This window comes from Saxophila tyrrhenica, assembly GCF_035928015.1.
Source record: "Saxophila tyrrhenica strain CCFEE 5935 chromosome Unknown scaffold_10, whole genome shotgun sequence".
NCBI lineage: Eukaryota > Fungi > Ascomycota > Dothideomycetes > Mycosphaerellales > Extremaceae > Saxophila > Saxophila tyrrhenica.
The window spans coordinates 712,102-736,267 of NW_027041742.1; the positions used below are offsets into that span (position 1 = coordinate 712,102).

The window sequence follows — 24,166 nt, forward strand, 5'->3', positions numbered from 1 at the left end:
GAGGGCGGAAGGGACTCTGGTGGGGTGCTCTGTGATGCTCTGAGTGAGAAGGGAGGGATGACAAGTGTAATATCATGATCTGGGTGGAAGCTTCCGCCCAAAGTTCTGGGCCATTCTAGTAGTATTCTTGCACACATAGCTCGAAATCGAACGCTGGCTCGGAAGGAAACAAAACTTCTTAACATTCACTCATCATCATCCATCCTAACGTAAAGTTCTTCGCTCACTGCACCACCCCTTGCCCCACGGCCCCACCCCCAAGCTCAAACATATCATCCAACCCCTCCTCCTCCCCCTCCCCTTCCTCCTCCTCTTCTTCCTCCTCCCCTTCCTCCTCAACCTCAAACCCCGTCTCTAATCCCTGCCCCCGCAACCGCTCCTTCATCTCCTCCCGCCTCTCCTCCTGCCACCGCATCAACGCCGCGCTCGCATGCACCCGGAACCCATACAATCTCGGCTCATACCTCCTTTGCGTCTTCTCGGGGACTAAGGAAGGGTAAACTTGGAATAAGATGTTGTGGAAGGAGGTGCCGAAGTATGCGCCGTCGATGGAGTTGTGCCGGGAGGATTTGGGGTTGTAGAGGTCTTCGCATTTGGGGCAGAAGAGTTTGACGTGCGAGTGGGAGGGGGTGTCGTGCAGGCCGGCCGGGACGAGGGGTTGGGCGTCGCAGATGACGCGGGGGCATTTGCCGAAGGTGGAGGATTTGTATTTGTCCATCTTTTTTACCATACTTCGTTAGTGAACTGGGATAAAGAAGGGGGGTGGGGTTGAGGGGCGTACCATTTTCGCGAGACCGCGAGTAGACACGATATACCGTGCGTGCACCAGCCCGTACAAGTGCCGAGCGGAGCGCTCGATCTGCTCGCGCATGTCGTCGTCGACTTCCATGTCGAAGACGTCGGTGACGAGGTCGAGGGCGTGCTGGTAGTAGTGGACTTCGGTGTTGAGGCCGGTGAGGTTGAAGCGGTCGGTCAGGTAGTCCTCATCGATTTCGCAGAAGTATTCGTTGCCTTTGGAGGAGATGAACTGGGGGACATCAGTTATTAAAATGTTGGGCTGGGCGGGTGTTCAAAGTAAAGGAGAGGAGCAGATCGAGGAGAAGGCCGTGATGAGGTTGTATGGATCCATTACGAACATGTATCCGGTTTCTGAATATTTGCTCCTGAGATAACGGGTTCGTGAGGGTCTGGACTTCCGACGTGGTCCAAGTGAGCATGGAGCTGAGCAGTCGAGTGCTTGGGCTGTCGGACGCTTGATACGCACTAGAACAGGTAGCTGCCTCCTCCATGGTCCCTCACGTGCGTGGGTGGCATGGGCCATGTTCGATCGATTGTCGCGGTGGCTTAACATGATATTGGTCACATTGATCTCTCATGGTCTTCCCGACGGATGTTGTGGAACCAGAACAATCCGAGAGCATGAACGGCAACGTCTCATCCTCGATTCTTTCTGAAGGAGATGTATAGAAAGAAAGACTCACCCAGTCGCGCCAATAGCTGGCGTAGTCGCTGTCGGTGTCGCTCGCGAATTCCTCCATCGTTGTGGCCGGATCCCCTGCTGGCTGGTAGACTTTATAAGTACTACGGCTGTCTCGATGTTACGCCGCTTGAAAATGGATTTCTGTTTCACTCGAGCATGTGATCGTGACTGCTGGATGTTGGAGGTGCTGCTTAGGGTGGCCCAACCCGGCAAGGATCGGCATCGGCGGCGAACGCTGGCTCCTCCGAAGTTCTTTTGGCGAGAGATCAAAGATCCAAGCAGTCACTCGTCCGCCACTCCCTTCTCTCGACCACGACCATCTAACCGCTCCTTCTACCAATACTTTAATCGCGGCGGCTTGTACCAGAGCATGAGCGCAGCTTCCCTCCGCGCCCTCTCACAGCGAGCAGGAGGCGGTCTCGTGCGCAGCAACCCTTCCCATCTTCCCTCCTTCTCATATGGCCGGACAGCGGCATACCGACGGATAGCAGCACCATCACGCCAATACAGTGAAGCTGCATTACGATCACGACAAGATGCGACCAATCCACGAGCCTCGCCACACCTCCTACCACTCCGCTCACATTTCCTCCCACCCTCCATATCCTCATCGGTAGCTTCGGTACGGCATATATCCTTCAAGGAGCTGAGAGAACAGCGGGCGCGAGAGAACGCAGGGCAAGCGCCGCCAAGACCACAGCAGCATCAGCAGCAGGAGCAGCCAAAGGCAGAACCGGAGCCGGCAGCCAAAGCAGAACCTACAGCGAAGCATCAACCCGACCCGGAAGTAGCTGACGAGGCAGAGGCGGCGTTTGCGCAGGCTAAGAAACAGCAGGACAAGCAATGGGCCAAGTTTCAAGCGCAGCAGGAGAAGGAGGCCAAAGAGCAGGCTGAGCGCGAAGCTAGGGGTGAGGGTGAAGCCGAGGGAGAGGGTGAGGCCAAGGAGGGCGAGCAGAAGAGTAAGAAGAAGGATGAGCCCGCTGAACCACCTCACGGCGGCAAGACGCCCTGGCAGGTCTTCACCGAGACTCTGTCTTCGGAGTTCAAAGCGAGCAAGGAGTGGAACGACAGCACCAAGCAGCTGAGCGGACAGATCAACGACTTCACGCAGAACCCCAACGTGCAGAAAGCGAGATCCGCCTACAGCAAAGCTGCAGATGTCGCCAGTACCACCACTGGCAAAGTCGTTCTCGGGTCTGCTGGTGCAATTGGCAAAGGCGCGGCCTGGACATGGGACACCACCGTCGTGCGCGGCCTTCGCAAGGGTGCCACCGCCATTGGGTCAGGCGTCGAACAAGCTACCCGGCCCCTACGAGAAACAGAAGCCTACAAGAACGTCAAAGACGTGGTAGATGACGGCTCATCACAACGCTACGGAGGCTGGACGGAGAAGGAAGAGCGACGCCGCCAACGCGAAGCCCGCGAAGCCCGCTCCGGTCGCCGGCCCGTCGAAGTCCACGAAGAAGACCCCGAAGCCGGCACAAACGTCACCCTCCACAAAGACTCCGCCTGGCACGCCGGCTGGCGCGACTTCCGCGACAACTCGCCCGTCATGCAGCGCCTCTTCAGCGTCGGCGCCACCTACCGCGAGTCGGAGAACCCTCTGATCAGCACCGCGCGCAGCGTCAGCGACCGCATCGCCGGCTTCTTCGCCGAGAACGAGACGGCGATGGTGATTAAGAAGTTCCGCGAGATGGACCCGAGTTTCCAGCTCGAGCCCTTCTTGACCGAAATGCGCACGTACATTTTGCCGGAAGTCCTCGAAGCGTACGTCAAAGGCGACGTCGAGACGCTCAAACTCTGGCTCTCCGCCGCGCAATTCCAAGTCTACTCCGCGCTCATGCATCAATACACCACCGCTGGCCTACAATCCGACGGCAAGATCCTCGACATCCGCGGCGTGGACATTTTATCCGCGCGGATCCTCGAGCCCGGGGAGATTCCGGTTTTCGTCCTGATGGCCCGCACGCAGGAGGTGCATGTGTATCGGAAGAAGAAGGGCGGGGAACTGGCCGCCGGGATGGAGGATAAGGTGCAGCAGGTCACGTATGCGATTGGGGTCACGCGCGTGCCGGAGGAGGTGGCGAATCCCGAGACGAGGGGGTGGAGGTTGATTGAGTTGCAGAAGAGCGGGAGGGATTATATCTGATTCGTCTTCAAATCTTCGGAGCGGTGGGCGGTAGGGCGATGTTGGCCGAGGGCACGAAGGGTTCGTGTTGGATTGGGCTGGTCGAGACTTTGCTTCCGAGTGCTGCTCGGTGCCTTTCCGTCTGGCGCTGCGTCTCTCCACCGATATGCACGCTCGCACCGGATCCCTCGACCATGATGCCACCACGTAGTCGTCGGCGCACACGCGGCCGGCGCCCACCCATCGCAAACCACACTTCAGGGCCCATCGAAAGCGCCCAGCCGACCTCTAACATCAACCGTCACCACACCTCGTACCGGCTTTGTCACATCTTGTACAGCGAGCATCGAGCATTCCATCTTCCATCTTCTGCTTTGAGCGACCTGCACGTGAACGGGAAAGGGAAGGAGAGGAGAGGCACAAAACCCAGCCTCTTACATCAAAGTCATTTCGACTCCACTCTTGTATTAGTATATCTATCTAGCTGCACTTACCATAGCCACTACCAATGGTGAAGTGCTTGTGTATGAGTTGTTCAATCATCAGACACCCAGATTCCTTTCCTTAGCCTCAGCAAGCGTCCGGGAAAAGTACATGGTGTGAAGCGAAATGTGGACAACAGGTCAGTGTGACGGATGGGTTTAAGGTCAAGGTGTTGCTCTCGTGTAAGAATGGAGGTATATGTACATCAGGACCATCTCGCTGAAGCATCATCAGCGGGCGCGGGCCGAAAAGAAGTCTCGTCGATGCGGAGCGCTTCCGCCCTCCCAAGTCTCCTTTGCGCCAGCATCACTAACCCAGCCGTCCAGTCATGTGAGTCAAGCAAGCAAACGCCTTTCATAAATCATCCCAACCTCCCAGCCACTTCAAACTCCAACCCATCAAGCCCTTTCAAGCAGCATACGTCTGCCACGGCCCCTTCCCCCATCCTCCATGCCCACTCTCATGCCCATGCTCATACTCATAAGCCCCCCTCGCATCCACGATCCTTCCACCCACACACTTCGTCCCCTCCGCCACGGGCACGAAAACCACTTTGCCCCAGTTGCACAGCCCGAATTCGGAGGGGCCGTTGCAGAGGAGTTCGCCGTTCTTGGGGCAGGAGGGGATGTTTGTGGGGTTGGGGGAGGATGGCGCGCTGGGGTTTGAAGTGCCACTTGGTAGGGGAGCGGTGGGCGAAGGTGCGGTGGGGAAGATGCCGGTTCCTGTGCTGCTGGGAGAGATGCCTGTGCCGGTGGGTCGTGGAGGATGGCCGGTGGGGAGGAGGCCGGTGCCTGTTGGGAGGAGGGTGAGGCTCGTGCCTGGACCTGAAGAGGGGGACGCGGGTGTGCTGGGGCTGGCGGCCGGGGTGCTAGTGCTGTTGACGGGTGTGCTGCTGCGGATGGGTTGGGTGAGGGAAATTGTTGCTAGGGTGGCGGTCGCGGTCGCGGTCGCGGTGGAGACAATGGTGATCGTTTGGGGCTCGCAGGACGTGGCTTCGGTGCTGATGGTTGCTGGTATGATGGCGTCTGTAGTTGAGTGAGCTTTGTACGGCGATGGTTTCGTGTCGAGGGGAGCGGCGGTGGCGAGACCGAGGGTCAAGGCAGCTGTGCTTAGAGTCGAGAGCTTCATGGTGGTGTGTTGTTGGTTGCTCTCGCGATGTGATAGATGGATGGATGAAGCGAAATTTCCTCCCAGCAGTCCTCTAAATGAGAGAGAGAGACTAAGAATGGAAGCGAAAGCAGGATGGATTATGAAGAAGCAGGAAGGACGGGATAAGAGAAAGCATACTTATCCTCCTACCGTCTAGACCGACCTGCGCATCCCAATCTTACGAGTCCGCAGCAGGCCCAGCGTTACGCAAGCCCGCGCGATGGAGGCGATGCCCTGGCCGAAGGATGGCATTGATGCCAAACGTGCCAATGCAAGGTCCGACGATACGTGCGTTGAGAGCGTCAGTAGCGTGGAGATGGGCGGATGCAGTTCTGGACGAAGGATTGATGGGTCGAGGCTGCAAGTCATCTTACCGTGAGAGTTGGGCGAGATGGAGTGAGGTGAGAAGAGAGAGCGACTGCAGATTGCGCTGCTGCGGCGCGGTGAATATTTTTAGCTGGACCCTGCTGCTGGCCGCAATGGCGATGAGGTGGTATGCGCCAACATGTTGCTGATAGCCTCTCCTAGCCATCGTCGTCGTGGTGGTGCTGCTATCAAGCTGATGGATTTGCTCGTCTAATCACCCCCCCGCTCGCCGCCCACGTTGCCGGCGAGGAGGATGTAGCTCACAAATCCTCTGTGTTTAACATCTTCCTTCGTGCGCCCTCGCCCGGGCAGTGGGTTCGGTATCATCGTCGCGAGCCATCGGTATCATCACCGAGCCACGGTCGTGATCGGAGTGTGTCGGCGGATGTTTCCACATCGAAGATCTCATCAGTTGATATCAGTTGATGCTGCGGTCTGTTCGAGGTGTCGTCGGTCTCCCTCGGAGAAGGACCGCCGACTGTGGCGCTGTGTTGTGGCGTAGAACTAGACTTGATGCACATGCATGTGTCTCCGACGAAGGGACTGGAGCATGACGGCTGCGCATCTTCATCTTCATCTCCACTGCGTCTCTGCCTGACGTTCGTCTCGACTCCACTATGTATTGGCAGGTAGTATCTAGCTATCCTACTTTGTATGTATGAATTGTGATCATCAGCTACCCAGACTTCTATTGCCCGGATTCCTACAGGCAGAAGTGGGAACTGAATCACGGTGACCCGACTCGCAGCATGATGGGATTGAATTCGATTGGATTTCATATAATGTGTTGCTCTCATATGGAACGTCTCTATCCATCGAGTAGCCGCCTCACTGAAGCATGTAAAGCCAGTGTGCGTCGCATCAAACCACCGAATCAACACGACGACCCCGAGCAACCTTTACGCCGGCACTACACCTCATTCATCACCGTCTCCCCCAACATCATCATGGCTCATCCCAAACAGTCATAACTCTCCATCACCACCCTTCTTGCTTACGCAGTAGCATAAGTCTCCATCGGCGCCGGCTGGTCCATCTTCTTATTGCCCTTCGCCCCGACGAGCTGTCCGTGCTTGCACTTCGTGCCTTTCGGCACGGGCTGGAACTCGACCTGGCCCTTCCTGCAGAGCCCGAACTCCTTGCGGCCGTTGCAGAGGAGGGCGCCGTTGTCGGCGCAGGGGACGCCGGTGGGTGAGGGGTAGGTTGGGGTGGTGGTGGGGTAGCCTGGCATGGTGGTTTCTCCGGTAGGCATTGCGGTCGTTTCTCCCGTCGGCATGGGTGATGTGGTCTCTCCGGTCGGCATTGGCGAAGTGGTCTCCCCTGTGGTCATAGGCGAGGTGGTGTCTGCAGTCGTCATAGGCGATGTCATCTCCCCAGTAGTGGATGGGGGCAATGATGATAAGGTCGAAGACTCAGTTCCTCCAGTGGTCATCGGCGATGTGGTCTCTCCAGTAGTGATTGGGGTCGTTTCTCCAGTGGTAATTGGAGTGGTCTCTCCAGTGGTAATTGGAGTCGTCTCACCAGTCGTAATTGGAGTCGTTCCTCCATAGGTAGTCGGCATCGTTTCCCCAGTAGTAATTGGACTGGTCTCTCCAGTCATAATTGGATTCGTCTCACCAGTGGTAATCGGCGTCGTTTCTCCAGTGGTAATTGGTGTGGTTTCTCCGGTGGTGATAGGCGTGGTCTCTCCAGTCGTAATCGGCGTCGTTCCTCCATAGGTAGCCGGCGCCGTCTCCTCAGTAGTAACTGGTGTGGTTTCTCCCGTGGTGATTGGCGTGGTCTCGCCAGTGGTCAGCGGTGTGGTCTCGCCAGTAGTAATCGGTGTGGTCTCGCCAGTCGTCATCGGGCTGGTCTCTCCCGTCGTCATTGGCGAAGTGGTATCCCCGGTCGTCATTGGTGATCCTGTGGTTTCCATTGTGGTCTCCATTGTGGTCGGGTTGCCGTCCGTCGTGACATCGGATTCGTACGGCACCAGCGTGGGCTCGATGGGTGCGGTAATGGCGAGGCCGAGGCTCATGGCCACGGGGATGAGGGTTGAGAACTTCATCTTGGCTTGCGATGGATGTATGTGGAGCGAATGGAGGACGAAGCGAGTGTCCCCTTTCGTAGTCCTTCTCACTGTATGTATCTGGAGAGGGCCAAGAAGCAAGCGAAAGTATGATGAGGAAAGAAGAATCAGGAACCGGCGGGAGAGGCGAGGGCTACTTATCCTCTCGACCTCACCTGCTACCCATCCGTGCCATACATCACTCTGCCGCCATCACCTCTGCCAGTTGGATCTGATGAAACACACATCTCCACCGCACGACCAGCGCCATACTGCGACCAGCCGGCGCCATGGAGCGGTTCCTGGCCGAAGGAAGACATTGATACCATCGTGCCAATGCAAGGTTTGACGGCACGCACGTTGGGAAGATATAGAAAGAGTCAGAGGCGTGGGGAGTGCGGGCGCGATACTGGGCGAAGGATGGCCAGTCTGCCGCACAGTACGGCGAGAGTTCCGCAGAGGTGAAGTCGAGGTCGCTATCAAGTTGAAGGAATGTTTAGCGCGACGATATTGCTGTGGAGTTTGGGATGAGATCGGGCGGGAGAGTAACTGCACGGTATATGTAAGGTACACGTATTTTTAGCTGGGCCCTGACTGCGGCGCTGTTGGGCAAGTGCTGTTTTGCGGTGAAGTGGTATGCGTCGACACCGTCCAGATGATGATGGTCCCCTCTAGCAATCGTGTCGGTAGCAGCGCTCCTTAGATCGGTGAATGTCTATGTCGCCGTCTAGACGGAAAATACCCCGCTCGCTGCCCACGTTGCGTGCGAGGAGGATGGAGGATGGACCTGCAGACGGCTAGTAGAGATCCTCTACGTTTTGAACATGTTCCTTCGTGCTCCCCAATGAGTGGGTTCGCTGGATTGTAGTGAGTGTCGCGAGATACGCATCGTCAATGGGCTGCCGTTATCGCCGGTGTACGTCGGTGAGTGTTTCCACATCGCAGAATCCAGATGCTGCTGTCCGTTCGACAGATGTCGTCGGGCCCGGACATGGTTCACCGACTGTGGCTCCTCCGCTCTGTGGCGTAGCCTGACTCGTGCATCCGACTTCAATCACCTGCAGTCATATCACGTCAACGAACAAATATCACACAGCCCATAAGACCCAGCAACACTCAAACAACCCAACCCACACCACGAAAAATGTCCACCCCCGGCTCCCCAGGCGGCTTCCAAAAATTCTCCAAACCCAGCCCGCCCGAACGCGGCTCCTTCCCCCTCGACCACGACGCTGAGTGCCAGGCCGTCATGAAGTCGTACCTCCGCTGCATACGCTCGCACAAGGGGATCAATGACGACGAGTGCCGGGAGCTGAGTAAAGGGTACTTGCAGTGCCGGATGGAGCGGAATCTGATGGCGACGGATTCGATGCGGAATTTGGGGTTTGAGGATTTGGAGAGGCGGAGGGGTGGTGCTGGTGGGGTGGGGGAGGGAGGGGAGGGACAGAAGGGGTGAGAGGGGGAATTAGGGTTGAGGGCGAGGTTACCGAGGATTTGATGAGGATGATTGGGAGCTACATGATGGATTTGGAGGATGTCTGAGAGACACTATGCCACAGCTCCACACAGCTCAGGCTGGCTGGAACACGCAATCGACTTTGGACTGGAGCCGTAGTGCATCTGCCGCTGTCGAAACCATGCGGACGGACATCAAGCAAAGTATCAGGATGAAGAACCAAAAGCGTCCAGCCTGCCCACTCCTTGGAGAACACCAGAAACGAAGCAACGCCCACCGCGCGGCAGGAAGCGTCGGATGGCGGCCAACAGTATATTCAGCCTTGAAAAAAAAAGCAATTGAGCTCAGGACGCTGTGCTTCTAGATGCCACGAACAAGGCCGACAACAACAAGGTAGGGTACCATGCAGTCTGAAGCAGAGGATTGAGAGAGCACAATAGCTGTCGACGGGGGCTGAAGAGGAATTCGAAAGGACTTGATCAAGATAGTAATAAATAGATTGCCCGTCCAAAAGCTCTACTCTCATATCGCCAGGACATCAAGCAGTCTCACCAGCAATCCTCACATCTCATCTTCCCAAAACAGACAGAGCCGCTATGCCATCCCAGCTCATCTCAAGTAGTGTCGTAAATTCCATCCCAACTGCAACGCCCATCATGACCATCATGAAAGAAACCAACAACAGCAAGGGGGGGTATGTTATGCCGTGATCAAAAAACAACGCAATCCCGTCCCAAAATTCGCATAAAAGAGTCCCGTCCAGCAAATGATAAGGGTAAATGTCATGCAAACTCTGTGAGTATTGCCTCCGTCCCGTTGCAGTAGGAAAACGCCGTTGGATGAGGGCGAAGATCTGCCCGTGCCCGTGGAATGTGAGGAAGCCGATGTGTGGTATCATAGAATAAGCACGCCGATTCGCCAGTAGGTAGATAGGTTGGTAGGTTGGTAGGTGGGGTCATCAACATCGTAGGTTGTAAGGTCGTCCAGAAGATCATGGGGGTTCGGTAAGTCGTTGAGGGAGGGGTTCTAAGGAGATGGTGTGGTGTAGATTTGTCAGATAGTGGTGGTGGTGTAGGTAGGGGGGTGTCGTAGGTTGCCGGGAGATGTGTTGGTGTGGTGTGGTTTGATGTATCGAGTCCGGTAGTGTAGTCGATGGTTCAGAATGATGTGGTGTGAAGATGTCGGAGACTGAGTCAAGACCCAAGCTCAGCAAGGGATCCCACCGCCAGGTCCAGAACAAGCCAGTCTTCGCAAACCAGCAGAATATGCCGAAGGATGATGTGGGTGTAGATGGCCGCCTCATTGCATGTGAAGGTCAAACTCCTCCTCCTCCTTGAACCCTTCGTTCCAGAACTGGTCTTGACGATTCCCCTGCACAGACATCTGCTCGCTGCTGACACCACTCCCGCCGGACTGGAAGCCAGGGCTCATCTGCTGTGGGTTCGAGTATCCGTTGCCTTGTACACCATCGCCGTTGAGACTGTCTCCCGCGACGTTCGTGAACCCCGGAACCCGCAGTCCAGAGCCAGACGCGCGGGAGTAAGAAGCGATGTCGCCGGATTGGCGGTGCTTGCCGATGACTTCGCAAAGTTCGCTATGCATGCGCTTCTCCTCTTCCGACTGCTCAAAGGGCCATTGCTGTCCGAGGCTCTCCAGCACCCTCTTGAGCTGCTCTTCTTGGTGCATCTTGAGCTGGATGTACCACATGATGTCGCGAGCCCATGCGACAGAGCCGTTGAGGATGTCGCCCTTGTTCGGGCCTTTTTCCTTGTCTTCCATTGGTAGACCTTGAGTGATGGTGCCTGAGCGTCTACCTGTAGCGCCGGAGAGCATGGAGGAAGCATTAGGCGGCGACATGCTGCTGGCGTTGGTGATCGATGGCGAGAGCGGTGCGTTGGTCTGCAAGTGCTTGCGCACCTTCTCATCCTCCAGGCGATGCTGTGGTACGAGGGTGCCTAGATCCTGAATGCGCTCGTTGATGTTGTCGCGGCGTCTACGCTCGACCAGATTATGTGATTCCCTTCGTCTGCGTCGCTTGGCGTCTTGCGCATGGTATGCTTGTGGTGGGCCGCCCTCCATCTTCGTTGGTAGTGATGATGCGACTTTGTGGTGGTGGTTGCTGGTCTTGAGAACTTCCGAGATCTGAGCATGCATTGGGTGGCCATTCATAGGTGAAGGGAAAGGCGAGCCGTCGTTCCAACTATGATGATCTGGTGTACTGTCCCACCCGCCGTTGCCCATAGATGGCTGCTGTCGTTGGTGATGTATCTGTTGCATACCTGGATGTGTGCTGAAGTCTTCGGGAATGGTGATCTGGTTCAAGCTGGGAGTATTCGGCGTCGCGGGTGACCTCGAGTCAGAGACCTTGCGATCGATGTGCTGTTGCATGTGCGGTCGCATCGCGGCCTGTTGCGGCATACTGGTGCTGCCAAACTGTTGGTCACCACCGCCCACCCCTCGGAACTGGCCGTAGTTGAAGCTGCCGTTGGTGAATGGCGACTGTATTGGCGCACCGTCGGGTGTGTGCGAGTACATGTTGTTGTTGTTCTGCATCATCTGCTGCTGCTGGTAGAAGTTCTGCACACCCTGATTCCAGTCGTGCCCTTGCTGGGTGTTCTGGTTGAAATCGAGGTCCAGCAACTCGTCATCCGCAATCCCTGAATTGGCCGTGTTGAAGGAGGGCGCCATGCCGCCTTGCCCGAAGTTCTGCTGCATGTTGTTTGAGAGGGCCATAGGGTTGACGTTCATGCCTTGATTGGTGTTGAATTGTTGTCGAGCTGCCTGGTTGTACTGCATATATTGGTTTAGATCGGGGTTATTGAAGTCGTTGGGTTCTGTCTTGATGAAGGGTGAGCCCGCCATTGCGCGAGGCTCCGCGGGGCGGCAGTCTTCTAAGCCGAACGGTAGATGTGACTCCACAAGCGGTGCGTCCGACAGCCGCTGCTTATTGTAGGAGAGAAAGAAGGGCAGATCTTCGGTTGCTGCTTGATCCAGAGTCAGTTCCTGCCATTGCTCGAAAGATCTAGCGACTCGAACGCGCATGCAGTGGTGAATATGGCTAGCCATTGTTTGCACCAAGAAAAGGGGGTGAAATTGTCTGTTAAGAAAAAAACAGGTTCAGCAGGTGTGCGGCCGATACTTACGGATTGCGCTTCGACCCTGTGTGGCTACCGCATGAGACGCTGTGTTTCCGGTATTCGTTGTCCTACTTCCTCAAAACGACCAGCTTCGTGGATGTTGTGCCTGCGAACTGATGTTCACACCGGAGTGGGAAGTGTGAAACCAATCGTAGATCTGGCTTCTACTGACGCAATATCTGGCGCTGCGCGCTGAAAATGTTTGCTCGAGGCAACGTGTGCTCGGCGCGGGGGTCGGTGAGAGCACGAAGCTGGATGCGCTCCAATCAACGATCAGAGGGTTGGGGTTAGGCGTGTTCGTCGGGGTGTCACCGCAGGCTGGGGGACGATGGGCCGAAGAGGTTCTCGAGGTTGAATGTGGGTGAGCTCGAGACGGACTGACACGACCTAAAAGGCAAAGGAGGAATTAGCATGCGCCTGGAAGGGCTGAAAACCGAATGAGCGGCAGGGTGCATGATAGCGAAATTCGAGAGCCGTGGCTGGCCGAAAGGACCGCATTGATGGCACGTTCATGCGATGAGGTGAGGTAGTCTCGCCGCATTCCACGCCTTGTGCGCCGCCTCGTTCGAGCATGCTGCAAGCTCACGGCTCGTCTCCGACCTCACGCCCATGCCACCACTCGCTAGAGGAAGATCGCCAGAAGGGAGGGGCGGATGGTGCGCACTTACCGGACAGCCAGTATCGGAAGAGGCAAAGCGGTTGGCAGAGCTTGCTCGAGACACGGATCGCTGCAGTAGGCCGGTGTCACTGGTATTGGCCGTCTTCTCCCCGAGAGACAACGCTGCAGGCAGCCTGGAGATCGCGGGTCTGAGAAGCAGCAGTCGAAGTGATCCTGGTATATGTAGCGAACAGGAGCGTAGTCGCTGGAGAGCTGGTGGAGACGGCACAAAGGAGTTGTCTCTGATTGTTGGGGGGAAGTGGGTTGTGTGTCACGCCTGAGTGAAAGTCACTATGCGGGGCTCTCGTTGTTCGCTCGCCAGGGCGCGGGAGGTGTGTCTGGCTGGTCCTCGCGCTCTCTGTACGACCACTCTGTCAAAGACTGATCCGGACAAGCGTGTTTCGATTGAAGGGGGTGCTCCGGGGTGGTGGTGGTGGTGTGTGGGAGGAGAGTGATGTCGAGGCTGCTGAAAGAGAGATTCAAGGTTCACTTCGACTTCTCGGCGCACGGCGGTCTGAGGTGGGGTGGCGACGGAAGAGGCGGTGCAGAGTGCAGAAATGACGATCCCGTTGCTCTCTGCTGGCTGAAATGTGCTGCTACACTTCCGGCCCACACGGCTCGCAACTGGGCGCGGAGCAGGGCGAGACTGGGCAATGCTCGCTTTGGGAACAAAGTGTGGTTGTCGAGTGCGCGATGTCGGGGACGAAGAAGAGCGGTGATTAGAACAGACGATCAGTCTATTCAAAGTGATGGAAGGACTTCAGAATGTCTGGCACAGCGAGGGGCATGACCGCATTCATATATGGTCGCAGCGCGAGAGCATGCACACATCACGGACGACTTGAGTCTTGTTATCATCAAGGCCTGGCATCTGTCGGCTGCGCAGTGGTCTCAGCCGTTGCGAGGCCAAATGCTATAATGAGTCAATTCGCCACGACACCCACTACTCTTTTCAAACCAGGCCGGCGGGCGTAGACCCTCACAATGATTACATGTCCTTGCGCGTCGTGATGGTGGTGGTGGTGGTGGTGGTGTTGTGAGATAGACTCCATTATAGCTTCATCGTCCCGTTCGGAGCCGGGACGAGACGAGACGAGGCAGCGCCACAGGGTTGAATGAACATAGATGCAGAAGTGAGACATGCAGCTCGACCTTGACAGCTCCTGCACGTCCCAGAGCATTCTTCGTGCTCGAGCATCGCACTCCCAGTCTCAGACAGCTACTCCAATCAGGGCATTGCAGCTGTTGTTGTCTGCGCCGAACCATTCTTCGCTCGTCTCCAACTCCTCCGCCTGCCGTGCCCTTGACACCTGGATATCCGCGTCACGCGCCACCCGTTTGAGACTGCACGTCAAGGGACGCCCATCCCACCATCCGCGGGCGAAACGAAAGAGCGACAGAGTGGAGAGACAGTGTTGATAGAGACCGCGGAGGCTTGGAGGCATCTTGCATCTTGACCGCAACCCTGTTCGTCGATCTTGCTGCACGCCTGGCACGCCATCCTGCATAACCTCTGCATTGGTGTCGGTTAGAGCCATCCGAGGAGCTAAGCTGCGCTTCTACAACGTCCGCATCTGCATAGCTCGAATATTCAAACTACCGCTTCGAGACCGCCACCCCTCCCATTCAAGCTACCGGGCTGCGTGCTGAGGCTCCAGAGCTCTCAGCCATACCTCGATATCATCCCCCAATCGGCTGACACGGCAGAGATCGTGCACACCAAGACACGCGGCCGACTCAGTAGGCACCACTATAGCCCTCGTCTCACTTCTCAAACCATTCCCGCCCTCCACACGAGACAGAGAGAGGACACCTAGCTTGGCGGTGACCGAACTTCACCACCGATCACCATGGCCTCGTCCTCCTTCAGAGACAACATGAACAGCTTGGGATGGTCGAGAAGGGAACAACCAGCGACGAGCACAAGCAAGCCCAGTGGGGTCTATGGCACACTGCAGAAGCTCAACCCGTTCAACAGTGAAGGCTATGTTCGGCTGCCCATACACGAGAACGAGGAAGGGCCTGGCGCGCCGCTACCGGCTCGGTCACGGAGGGAGGAGGAAGAGGGGTGGTTTGCGCGTAAGTCATGCCTACACCATCTAATTCCTCCATCGTCTACACACCGCTCCTACACCGTCTCGTATGAGAAGGCAATGTCTGCGTCATCAATACTCGCAGCGTGGGGTGTGATGCCCTACATCGCGGACATGCAACCGGTTCGGGGCGCTGCAGGTCACCCTGCCCTACATTGCATCCGCACCAGCAGCAGCGCCGTGATAGCAGCAGAGTTCCTGCGTCCACATGCACACTTTCCAAGGCAGCTCTTCTTCTTTTCATGCACCGCAAAAGACTCGCCTCGCGCATCCGAGACACCAGCTAACGATGTCTGGCAGTGGGTCGGTGGGATCGCCTGCTCATCTTCGGCGGCCTCAACCTCGCGGCTGTCGCGCTCTTCGTGATTTGCTTTACCCTGTTCCCCGTGCTGAGTCTGCGGCCGACAAAGTTTGCGATATTGTAAGTCCTTTCGACATTTTCTCACGTGGTTCTGCTCATGAAGCTACCGCCGGACTTTCGTCCGCTCCATCAACAACGATTACACCTACACAATATCCAACCCCCACGACCTTCAACTCGACATCCTCCATCCGCCACACCACCATCTCCAGATCGCCCTCGCAGCGGGCGCTTATGCTGTGCGCGCCTGACCCGAACTGCGCCAGGGTCCCGCTTTTGCAATCAAGCTCGAGCTCTCCACACACGAGCGATGATCTGCGGAGCCCCGGCTTCTCACCTACCTTATCCATCTCTATCCCGGTCTGGACGAGATACAACAATGACGACTGCATTTGATTGATTGTTTCTTTGTTGCTTGCTTGCCGCTGACAATTGTGTGATGGTGCGGCTGACTTGTTGCTTGTGACTGGCAGATGGACCATGGCTTCGATAATGTTCTTGGGGTCGTGGGCGGTGCTGATGGGGCCGATGGTTTATGGTGCGTATAACTCTTTCGACTCTTTCTTTGTTGCATATATGAGCTACTGCATGGAGAAGATCGATGCACATGCACGTTGATCACACTGGCGTGAATACCGCACGACCTTGTCTAGATCCAGATCCAGTCTCTCCCCGACACACCCCACACTCACTTGCATGTCGCATCGTGCCCGAACCTCATCGCTAACCACCTCACAGTCCGTCACCTCGTCTCCCAAGAACGCCTCCCCTTCACCGCAACATACTTTGGCAGTATAGCTCTCACGCTATGGTTCGCCCTCGGTGTATGTCCCTCCCCCTCCTCCTCCTCCCCCATCACTCCACACAATTGCTAACGCTGACTTCGTGCATAGTTGAGAAGCACCATACTTACGTTACTGTCCTCGATCGTGCAGCTCGTCGCGCTGGCATGGTATCTGATCAGCTATTTCCCCATGGGCTCGACGGGTTTGCGGTTCGCGGCGCGGTTTGGGGGGGATCGGGTTATGGGGTGGATGAATGGGTAGGTATGTGTAGATTGTATAACAACACGCTGATGCAGCCTGGCATACCATCTATCTTGTCCATTGCTCTGCCATTCTGCTTACTGCCCTGGCTTGTGCGGGAATGCCTTTCGCCTGCCTTCGTTGAACTCGATGTGCCTCCTTGCCGCCCTGGTCCTGACGTCCAGTGCTCCAAGCACGACGAAACCTACGGTGTGCAGTCCTGCACGTGGGAGCGCTTGACGGAGCTGCAGTGGCTTTCCCAAGGGGCCTGGCATGCACGTACAGGGTTGGGTGGAGCAGGATGATTTTGACAGTGGCATCGTCGAATATATTGCAAATGCCACAGAAGTGTTCTTAGCGGCGTACGAGCTGCGAGGCCTGACTGTGTGCGAGCAGAATGCCCATGAACCCGATTATCTGTATCTGCTATCTAACATGGACACTGTCCAACCATGTGTCGCACACCACGTTCCCATCAATTCAATTGTGGACATACGTGAATAGTTCGATCTTCCAGCTGAGGGATGAGAAGCCTCCCACCTGCTGCCTGGCGGTCTTATGTCATGTGAGGCTGTCCAATCTGAAGATAGTAGTGCTTTTGTTACAAATAAATTGCGATGTTTGGGAAGAGAAAGTGCAGAAGCGATCGTGTTACTGGCGATTGTTGGTATAAGGCATGCACATGTGAGCCTGACGCACGGACGCAAAAAGTTCGCAAAAGCGACCACTGAAGACCTCATATTGACACACATCCATCCCACTACAACCCACCCAGCAGACGGCAGGTCATAGTCGTCCTGACATCCGCCAAACTGTCGCATCCTAGGTGCTTCCTTCTGTTCTTCTCTTCAACTCGGTCTTCAGCACCGAGTGCAGCAGGTTCTGCATTCAAATCGACATCAATCCTCAGGCGCTGCCCAAATCCTTCCCCAACAAGCACTCGATCATACGCCAAGAGTAGAAAGAAGATGCCTCCGAAGAAGCAGGTGAAGGAGGAGAAGATACTTCTGGGGCGGCCGGGCAACAACCTCAAGAGTGGGATCGTACGTCCAGCGAACATGTGCGTGCTTTGCGCATACGTTTCGACGACGGCTAATAGGTGTAACAGGTCGGATTGGCCAACGTAGGCAAATCGACCTTCTTCCAAGCCCTCACAAAATGCTCGCTCGGCAATCCTGCAAACTTTCCGTATGCGACCATCGATCCGGAAGAAGCTCGTGTCATTGTGCCTGATGAGCGGTTCGACTGGCTGGTGGAGCAGTACAAGCCCAAGTCGGTCGTACCTGCCAATCTCACAGTCTACGATATTGCTGGCCTGACGCGAGGAGCTTCGACCGGTGCTGGACTCGGCAATGCGTTCTTGTCTCACATTCGCGCTGTGGATGCCGTGTTTCAAGTGGTGCGGTGCTTTGACGATGCGGAGATCATCCACGTGGAGGGTGATGTCGACCCCATACGCGATCTGGAGATCATCAGCGAAGAGTTAAGGATCAAAGACATCGAGTTCGTAGAGAAAGCACACGAAGCTCTAGTCAAGCAGACGAGGCGAGGTGGGCAGTCGCTGGAGATGAAGAAGCTGAAGGAGGAGCAAGCGACTGTGGAGAAGATCCTGGAGATGCTGAAAGCTGGCAAGGACGTCAGGAAAGGCGACTGGCAGCCGAAAGAGGTATGTTTCTTTTCGTCATTCCCCTGCACTGGCTTCTCAGGATGAACAAGAGGTTTTACCTCTATAATCCCAGCTCTTCGACAGGCACCTCACCCATACAACGCTAGAGGTGTCCATGAGAGAACGTCCTATCTGACTACAAAGAAGCACATACTCTCTATCATTGACTCTACTGCTCGATAGGTTCACAAGCTAATTGAGAAAATCAGGTCGAGGTCATCAACCCGCTCTTCCTGCTCACAGCCAAGCCAGTCGTGTTCCTGGTCAACCTCAGCGAAAAGGACTACATCCGACAAAAGAACAAGCACCTGCCAAAGATCGCCGAATGGGTCAAAGAACACGCAACCGGCGACCCCATCATCCCCATCTCTGTCTCATTCGAAGAGCGCCTCACTCGTTTCGAGACCGAAGCAGATGCGGCGGAGGAGTGCAAGAAGGTCGGTACGAAGTCTGCTCTTCCCAAAATCATCACGACGATGCGGAAGTCCATGAATCTCGGATCGTTCTTCACCACCGGTACGGACGAAGTGCGGCAATGGACGATACGGAACGGCACGAAGGCGCCTCAAGCTGCTGGTGTCATTCACGGTGATTTCGAGAAGACCTTCATCCAGGCTGTGGTGTACAATTACAACGTGCTCAAGGAGGAGGGTGATGAAGCGGGCGTTAAAGCGAAGGGCAAGGTCATGACGAAGGGGAAGGAGTATGTGGTTGACGATGGCGATATCCTGCTCATTAAGGCTGGTGCTGCGAAGGCATAGGCTGGCAGCTGGCATAGCGTTTAAACTGCTCGGCACAAGCATCTTCAGCGTAGCCATATAGCACTTGACGCAATCCAGTGCAATTCTACCATCCAACTAATGCTACATGCATTCATGAAGAAGGTTCAATGTTGTTCTAGAAGCCATGGAACGTGCGGCTTGAGATGTCACCGCGCGTTCAGGTTAGCGCAATCACATGCAGACCATAGCCACCACAGTGCTACCCCAGTCGCACTGCTTGACAACGACCTCCGACCCCTCAAACACCTCCCAACTTCAATAACAATACAACATCGCCTCTAGAACCACCGAGCGAACACATCTATCAATGACCGACTTCCAAATCGTGCGATAGCAGGCTTGACCAACTACACCATCCACCATAGCTGGACCTACTACCGCCGCCCTGGAGGGACTCGGCACCCAGTACTCGAAGGAGGAGCTGCGCGCGAGGGCGCAGAAGTTGGTACAACAGCAGAATGAACGGGCTAAGACCGCGCGCATGCCCGCTCTGAATCCATTCCTACGAGCCTTCTTCAGGAGCGCAATACCTTCGCAATGCTCGCCGATTAATCACCATGTCTTACTCGCACCGACGACAGAGGTGTTGCTGAACTCGAAGGATCGCGAGACAGGGACATCGTATGCGGACCTTGCAAACACTGAGGAGTTCTTGGCCAGCCATGTCTTGCGAGTGCCTGGAGGCGCGCCGCCTGGCAGCAATGGAGCGAAAGATGCTGGGAGTGTGCGCGAGAACAAGAGCAAGGCGAAGCAGTATTCTACGGTCAACGGGCGCACGGTGGTTGTGAAGGATACGTTCGTCTACAGCAACAAGGGCTTCAAGACGTTGAACCAGGCGCAATTGCTGCAGGACTTCATATATTACCCGGACGTTGCGGACGGACAGCAATGGCTGGTCTACTATATCTCGCGACCACTGGTTGGATCGTACCAAGCTACGCCGGTGATACCTGCGGTCATCAGCGACGAGCCGAGTAAGGAGAGGAAGAAGGTGTTGGCCGAGGCTTCTGGGTCAGCGAGCACGAGTAGTGCGATTGGGTTCGGGATGCAGAAGAAGAAGAATATCAAGAGCTTCGGCGATTTGATGTCCCAGTTCCCAATGATCTCGAGGCAGATGCAGATTGGACTGGAGAAGATTATCCGCGAGCTCATATCAGCGAACGACAGCCCGATACCGAAGCGAGCGTCAAGGCGGTCGTCGGTCAGCTCCCAGTCCTCGAACCCTTCTTTGAGCGAATCCATTACGTCGCTCAAGTCTTCACTGTCTGGCAGCAGCACGGTTCCTCCAACGTCCATTGAGCTGGAGCCGGAAGAAGAGGCGATGCGAACGGCTCTCGAACGTGCGGTTACCGCGACCATCGAGCTCTTTCAGAGCGTGGACAAGCAGCAACTGTCACTTCTTGGTACAAGCACAGAGCTTACTGGGCCTGTGGTCGAGCACATGATCGAGCGCTACGTCACCGAGCAGGTTCACGACCAGACACTCTTCCCCAGAGTGTGCGCGTTGCGTAGACCGGATGACAGCGATCTGGAATCGAAGATTCGCAAGATGACAGACATAGATATTACGCAAGTCGGCATTCCGATCGAAGATGGCATGAGAGGGAAGCGTGAGCTGGCGGCGAGACTGGCCAAGGGTGTTGAAGCGTTCAAGAAGATGGGCGTGGCGAGCAGTCCGCAGGAGATGCTGGAGATTCTGCTGAAGACGCAGAAGCTTATCACCGAGGAGGAACAACCCACCCCGAGAACGTCCCAGGATAGCTCTGCTGAGCAATCTGAGAAGCCTTCAGCGGTATTGACCATCAATGCTGACATCCTGGTGTCCATGCTTGTTATCGTGGTCATCAGAAGTGGTGTCAGACACTTGCATTCCCGGTTGCTGTACATGCGCTACTTCATCTTCATTGACGAGGTGGAGAATGGGGAGCAGGGCTATGCGCTGGCCACTCTCGAGGCCGTACTTGCTCACCTTACCAATGCATCATCGAACCTGCGCAAGGCGAGCAAGCAAAATCGACTGCTTTGGCAGGCAGCAAGGTCAGGCGACCTACAGGCTCTGGAGGCGATACTGCAGCCTTCCATCATGGCACCAAGCGAGGCGACGCTGGCTGGATCGCCGAGAGAGTATACTGCTGAGCTTTCAGACGAAGAGTCCAGCATCAACGACCTTTCTCTGGACGAAGCACGGCCGACAAGCACTGCTCAGACGCCGCAGCCGCAAGGTGACTTTGTCGCGGTCAACGGCTCGCTCGAGCACGTCTTCCCGTTCAAGCGACCGCCCACGCCGCCTCCGGAACAGACCCAGGCTCGAGGCAAGAAGCGGGTGTCGATGGCATCGCTACCCAGGAGCCACTCTGCTTCTTCGGTTCACTCTTCTCGTTCGCATTCGAGGCATATGAGTGTGGAGTCTAGTCACAGCATGGGTGCAACTAGCGATGTTTCTGGCGAACGACTTGCACAGACACAAGATGCGGATGGCAACTCTGTTTTGATGATGGCGGTCGAAACGAGTAAAGCCAATGCACTGAAGCTGTTGCTTTCGATGCCCGCTCATTTCCGCGCCGACTTCGTGCTCGAGGACGTCAACAGCGACGGTGCAACTCTACTTAATGCAGCCGTTCAGTCTGGAGACCGCGCGGTTACAGAGGAGCTCATATCTTACATCGAAGACAACGCTTCTGAAGAACAGCTGCGCAGGTATCTAGCCATGCAGGACAGCAAAGGCCGCTGCATGGGCCATTACCTCTTCACTCAGCCGCATCTGATTCAAAGATTCGGCAAGAAGCTACCCTGGCGGCTGAAGGACAAGAATGGCCAGACACCGCTTTTCGCCTTTTGCCGATCGTACGACCATGAGCAGTACCACTGGATGGTGGAATCCGCAATCGCCCTCGCAACAGAGACCCAAGGCGATGGCGAGCCGTTGCATCTGGACGATCATGTCGATGCGAAGGGCAACACGCTGTTGCACGTGGTCAACAACACGCAGATAACGCTAAAGCTGCTTCGTCATTGCGATTCAGATGTCAATGCAGCGAACGATAAGCGATACACGCCGCTCATGGTCGGTAGCAAGTATGGCCGGATCGATCTCGTGCGGACGTTGTTCGCCGACCCACGGTCTGACATGACGCTTAAGGATATCAGAGGTCTGACCGCGGTCGAGCTTGCGAAGGACGATGATGTACGGAATCGGATTGACGATCTAGTGCTGTTGTCTACTCCGCCAGGCCAGGACGGACGGATGACGACGCTGGTGCGTTCGTACTTTGTCGAAGACGCTACGATTCGGTTTGTGCTAAAATCGGGCGCACCGAGCTCCAACGGCATGATTACGGTTACGACTTGTCGAAGGTCTATATCGGACTTTGAGCATCTCTCCAAGTGGCTGGCCGTGGAGTGCCCTGCGAGCTGGCTCCCGACTCACTTCAACCTTCCATCGCCATTTCTCATCCCTTCGAAGCCCTCGCGAGCCATTTTGAGAGACAACCAGATCCGCCTGAACAACTACTTTCACAATCTGCTTACCCACTCCACTTTCTCGACCCACGAGCTGGTGTGGGAGTTCTTCCTGGTCCCAGACATCGACGCCGACATGCTTACCGAGCGAAGCAAACGCAAGGCTGAGGCTCGGGTGGACAATGTGAAAGAAGACTTCGAACCAGTCACCGATACCCAAGAAGTCGAAAACTTTGTCGAATTCGCCCGCGACCAGATGCGCGGCATGATCTCTGCCACCAAGAAGCTCATTCGCTCCACCAACCGCCGCCGCATGATCTACAACGATTTCGCCGAAGGCACCGCGCTCCTCTCCTCCCGCATCTCCACCCTCCTCTACCTCCCCCAATCCCACATCACCGCCTTCGAACGCTACACCAAAACCCTCATTCCCACGGAAGCCTCCCCTATGGCATCCTTCTACTACAACCTCCACTCCGTCCACTCCTCGAGCAACGCGATCCAAGACGCCCTCGACCGCCCCGCCTACCTCATCGGCAGCATGTCGCAGGCCCAACGCACCATCGACCGCAGCATGGGTTCCATCTCGCGCTCGAACCGGTGGACGCCGAATATCGGGCTCTTCGACGATGCCAAGAAGCAGGTCGCGCACGATGCGTGGGCGAAGACGGCGAAGGCGAGGGTGGAGTTGGAGAGTCTGGGGTGTGAGTTGAGATATACGCAGCAGACGGTTGCGGGGGAGTTGGCGGGTTGGCAGGAGGAGCATGTGAGGAGCGGGAAGGAGATGTTGAGGAAGTTCGCTGGGGATACTGTTGTGAGGGAGAGGGCGAGGTTGGAGGGGATGCAGAGGGCTTTGAGGGAGGTTAGGAAGGGTGGGGTGGGTGTTTGAGAGAGCCGGCGCTGGCGCAGGTTATAGGTAATGTTGAATAGGACTTAATCTTGTATACAACGGCTGCAGCATGGCCTGATTCCGTGAACGCTGTGTTCAATCGACGGTCGAGCCAAATCCGCAGAAGTGATAGGCTGAGCTGTACGCTATATTGGGGTATCACGTTGCACCTTTAGGAGCCCTCCAAGACAGGCCCCGATAGCCTCATACGCGTAGAGTGCTGAAACCTCGAATCTCCAATCCCCCACTTGAGACACTCGTGAGCACACATGTTCAACGCAATATTAAACAGACTGTCAGCTCAGTCCCAGTTCCTAGCTTGCGCCGACGCATCGGCGTCCCTCGCAGCGACGTTCTCGCGAGCCGACTGAGCTAATGTGTCCGACTGCGTCTGTGACTTTTGTGCATCGAGTTGCCGGCCGAGTTTGCCTTTGCCTTGAGATGCTTTGGCTCGTTCCTGCGAAATGACCCGTTAGCTGAGATCCGGATAGGGTGGCGTGCCATATGCACCGTTGCTGTTGGCCGCCACCTGCTTTCTTCATCCTCGTCCTCATTCTTAAGCCGCTGCAACATGATTGCTCCCACTGCATCACATCCAAGCCGTCATCACCATCCTCCCGCCCTCCGCCCTCCTAGCTCGTGGCTTCCGCAGTGGCGACGGAGAAAGACTACGCACCTCTGCTGCCCTCGCTGCCGCCGCCTTCGGACTCGACGAATCGTCCGGCGCCTGCGGGTTCCTGCCCAACGTTCGTCCGCCTTTCGGACCACTTATCTTGGGTGGTGCTGATGCTCGCGCTCCATCGGTTTGAGGGGGAGCATTTGCGGGAGTTGCGCCGAGGGTGCGACCTTCGCCTTGGAAGTTTTCGTTGCTTTGGGAGCCGCAGCAGTTGCCCATGATATATGTATTCCAAGACCTGAAGAGGGTGTGGTAGTTCGTAGGTGGTTGTCGTTATCGGGACATTGTTGTCGGTTGTTGAAGTTGAAGTG

General features: G+C 56.1%; 9 protein-coding genes across 9 annotated transcripts; 4 read left to right on the top strand and 5 right to left on the bottom strand.

Annotated features, from left to right (window-relative positions):
• Nucleotides 1–223: 223 nt before the first annotated feature.
• CKB2 (casein kinase 2 regulatory subunit) lies at nt 224–1,538 on the bottom strand (the record flags this gene model as incomplete). The annotated part of the gene is made up of 3 exons (XM_064804054.1): nt 224–718; nt 782–1,027; nt 1,482–1,538. 3 exons carry the CDS (start codon nt 1,536–1,538, stop codon nt 224–226), a joined length of 798 nt encoding a protein of 265 aa, XP_064657855.1.
• Nucleotides 1,539–1,655: 117 nt separating this feature from the next.
• TIM44 (protein translocase subunit) lies at nt 1,656–3,629 on the top strand (the record flags this gene model as incomplete). The annotated part of the gene is made up of 2 exons (XM_064804055.1): nt 1,656–2,102; nt 2,124–3,629. 2 exons carry the CDS (start codon nt 1,656–1,658, stop codon nt 3,627–3,629), a joined length of 1,953 nt encoding a protein of 650 aa, XP_064657856.1.
• Nucleotides 3,630–4,499: 870 nt separating this feature from the next.
• Nucleotides 4,500–5,219, bottom strand: LTR77_006816 (uncharacterized protein; the record flags this gene model as incomplete). The annotated part of the gene is made up of 1 exon (XM_064804056.1): nt 4,500–5,219. One exon carries the CDS (start codon nt 5,217–5,219, stop codon nt 4,500–4,502), a length of 720 nt encoding a protein of 239 aa, XP_064657857.1.
• A 1,381-nt stretch (nt 5,220–6,600) lies between these two features.
• On the bottom strand, nt 6,601–7,653 carry LTR77_006817 (uncharacterized protein; the record flags this gene model as incomplete). Its single annotated transcript, XM_064804057.1, has 1 exon — nt 6,601–7,653. One exon carries the CDS (start codon nt 7,651–7,653, stop codon nt 6,601–6,603), a length of 1,053 nt encoding a protein of 350 aa, XP_064657858.1.
• A 2,755-nt stretch (nt 7,654–10,408) lies between these two features.
• Nucleotides 10,409–11,971, bottom strand: LTR77_006818 (uncharacterized protein; the record flags this gene model as incomplete). The annotated part of the gene is made up of 1 exon (XM_064804058.1): nt 10,409–11,971. The coding sequence occupies one exon, from the start codon at nt 11,969–11,971 to the stop codon at nt 10,409–10,411; it is 1,563 nt and encodes a 520-aa protein (XP_064657859.1).
• Nucleotides 11,972–14,754: 2,783 nt separating this feature from the next.
• Nucleotides 14,755–16,404, top strand: SFT2 (protein transport protein sft2; the record flags this gene model as incomplete). Its single annotated transcript, XM_064804059.1, has 5 exons — nt 14,755–14,983; nt 15,298–15,418; nt 15,832–15,896; nt 16,097–16,182; nt 16,252–16,404. The coding sequence occupies 5 exons, from the start codon at nt 14,755–14,757 to the stop codon at nt 16,402–16,404; spliced, it is 654 nt and encodes a 217-aa protein (XP_064657860.1).
• A 947-nt stretch (nt 16,405–17,351) lies between these two features.
• On the top strand, nt 17,352–18,810 carry OLA1 (Obg-like ATPase; the record flags this gene model as incomplete). Its single annotated transcript, XM_064804060.1, has 3 exons — nt 17,352–17,426; nt 17,492–18,049; nt 18,259–18,810. The coding sequence occupies 3 exons, from the start codon at nt 17,352–17,354 to the stop codon at nt 18,808–18,810; spliced, it is 1,185 nt and encodes a 394-aa protein (XP_064657861.1).
• Nucleotides 18,811–19,312: 502 nt separating this feature from the next.
• LTR77_006821 (uncharacterized protein) lies at nt 19,313–23,179 on the top strand (the record flags this gene model as incomplete). The annotated part of the gene is made up of 1 exon (XM_064804061.1): nt 19,313–23,179. The coding sequence occupies one exon, from the start codon at nt 19,313–19,315 to the stop codon at nt 23,177–23,179; it is 3,867 nt and encodes a 1,288-aa protein (XP_064657862.1).
• Nucleotides 23,180–23,480: 301 nt separating this feature from the next.
• Nucleotides 23,481–24,074, bottom strand: LTR77_006822 (uncharacterized protein; the record flags this gene model as incomplete). The annotated part of the gene is made up of 2 exons (XM_064804062.1): nt 23,481–23,636; nt 23,856–24,074. 2 exons carry the CDS (start codon nt 24,072–24,074, stop codon nt 23,481–23,483), a joined length of 375 nt encoding a protein of 124 aa, XP_064657863.1.
• Nucleotides 24,075–24,166: the final 92 nt, after the last annotated feature.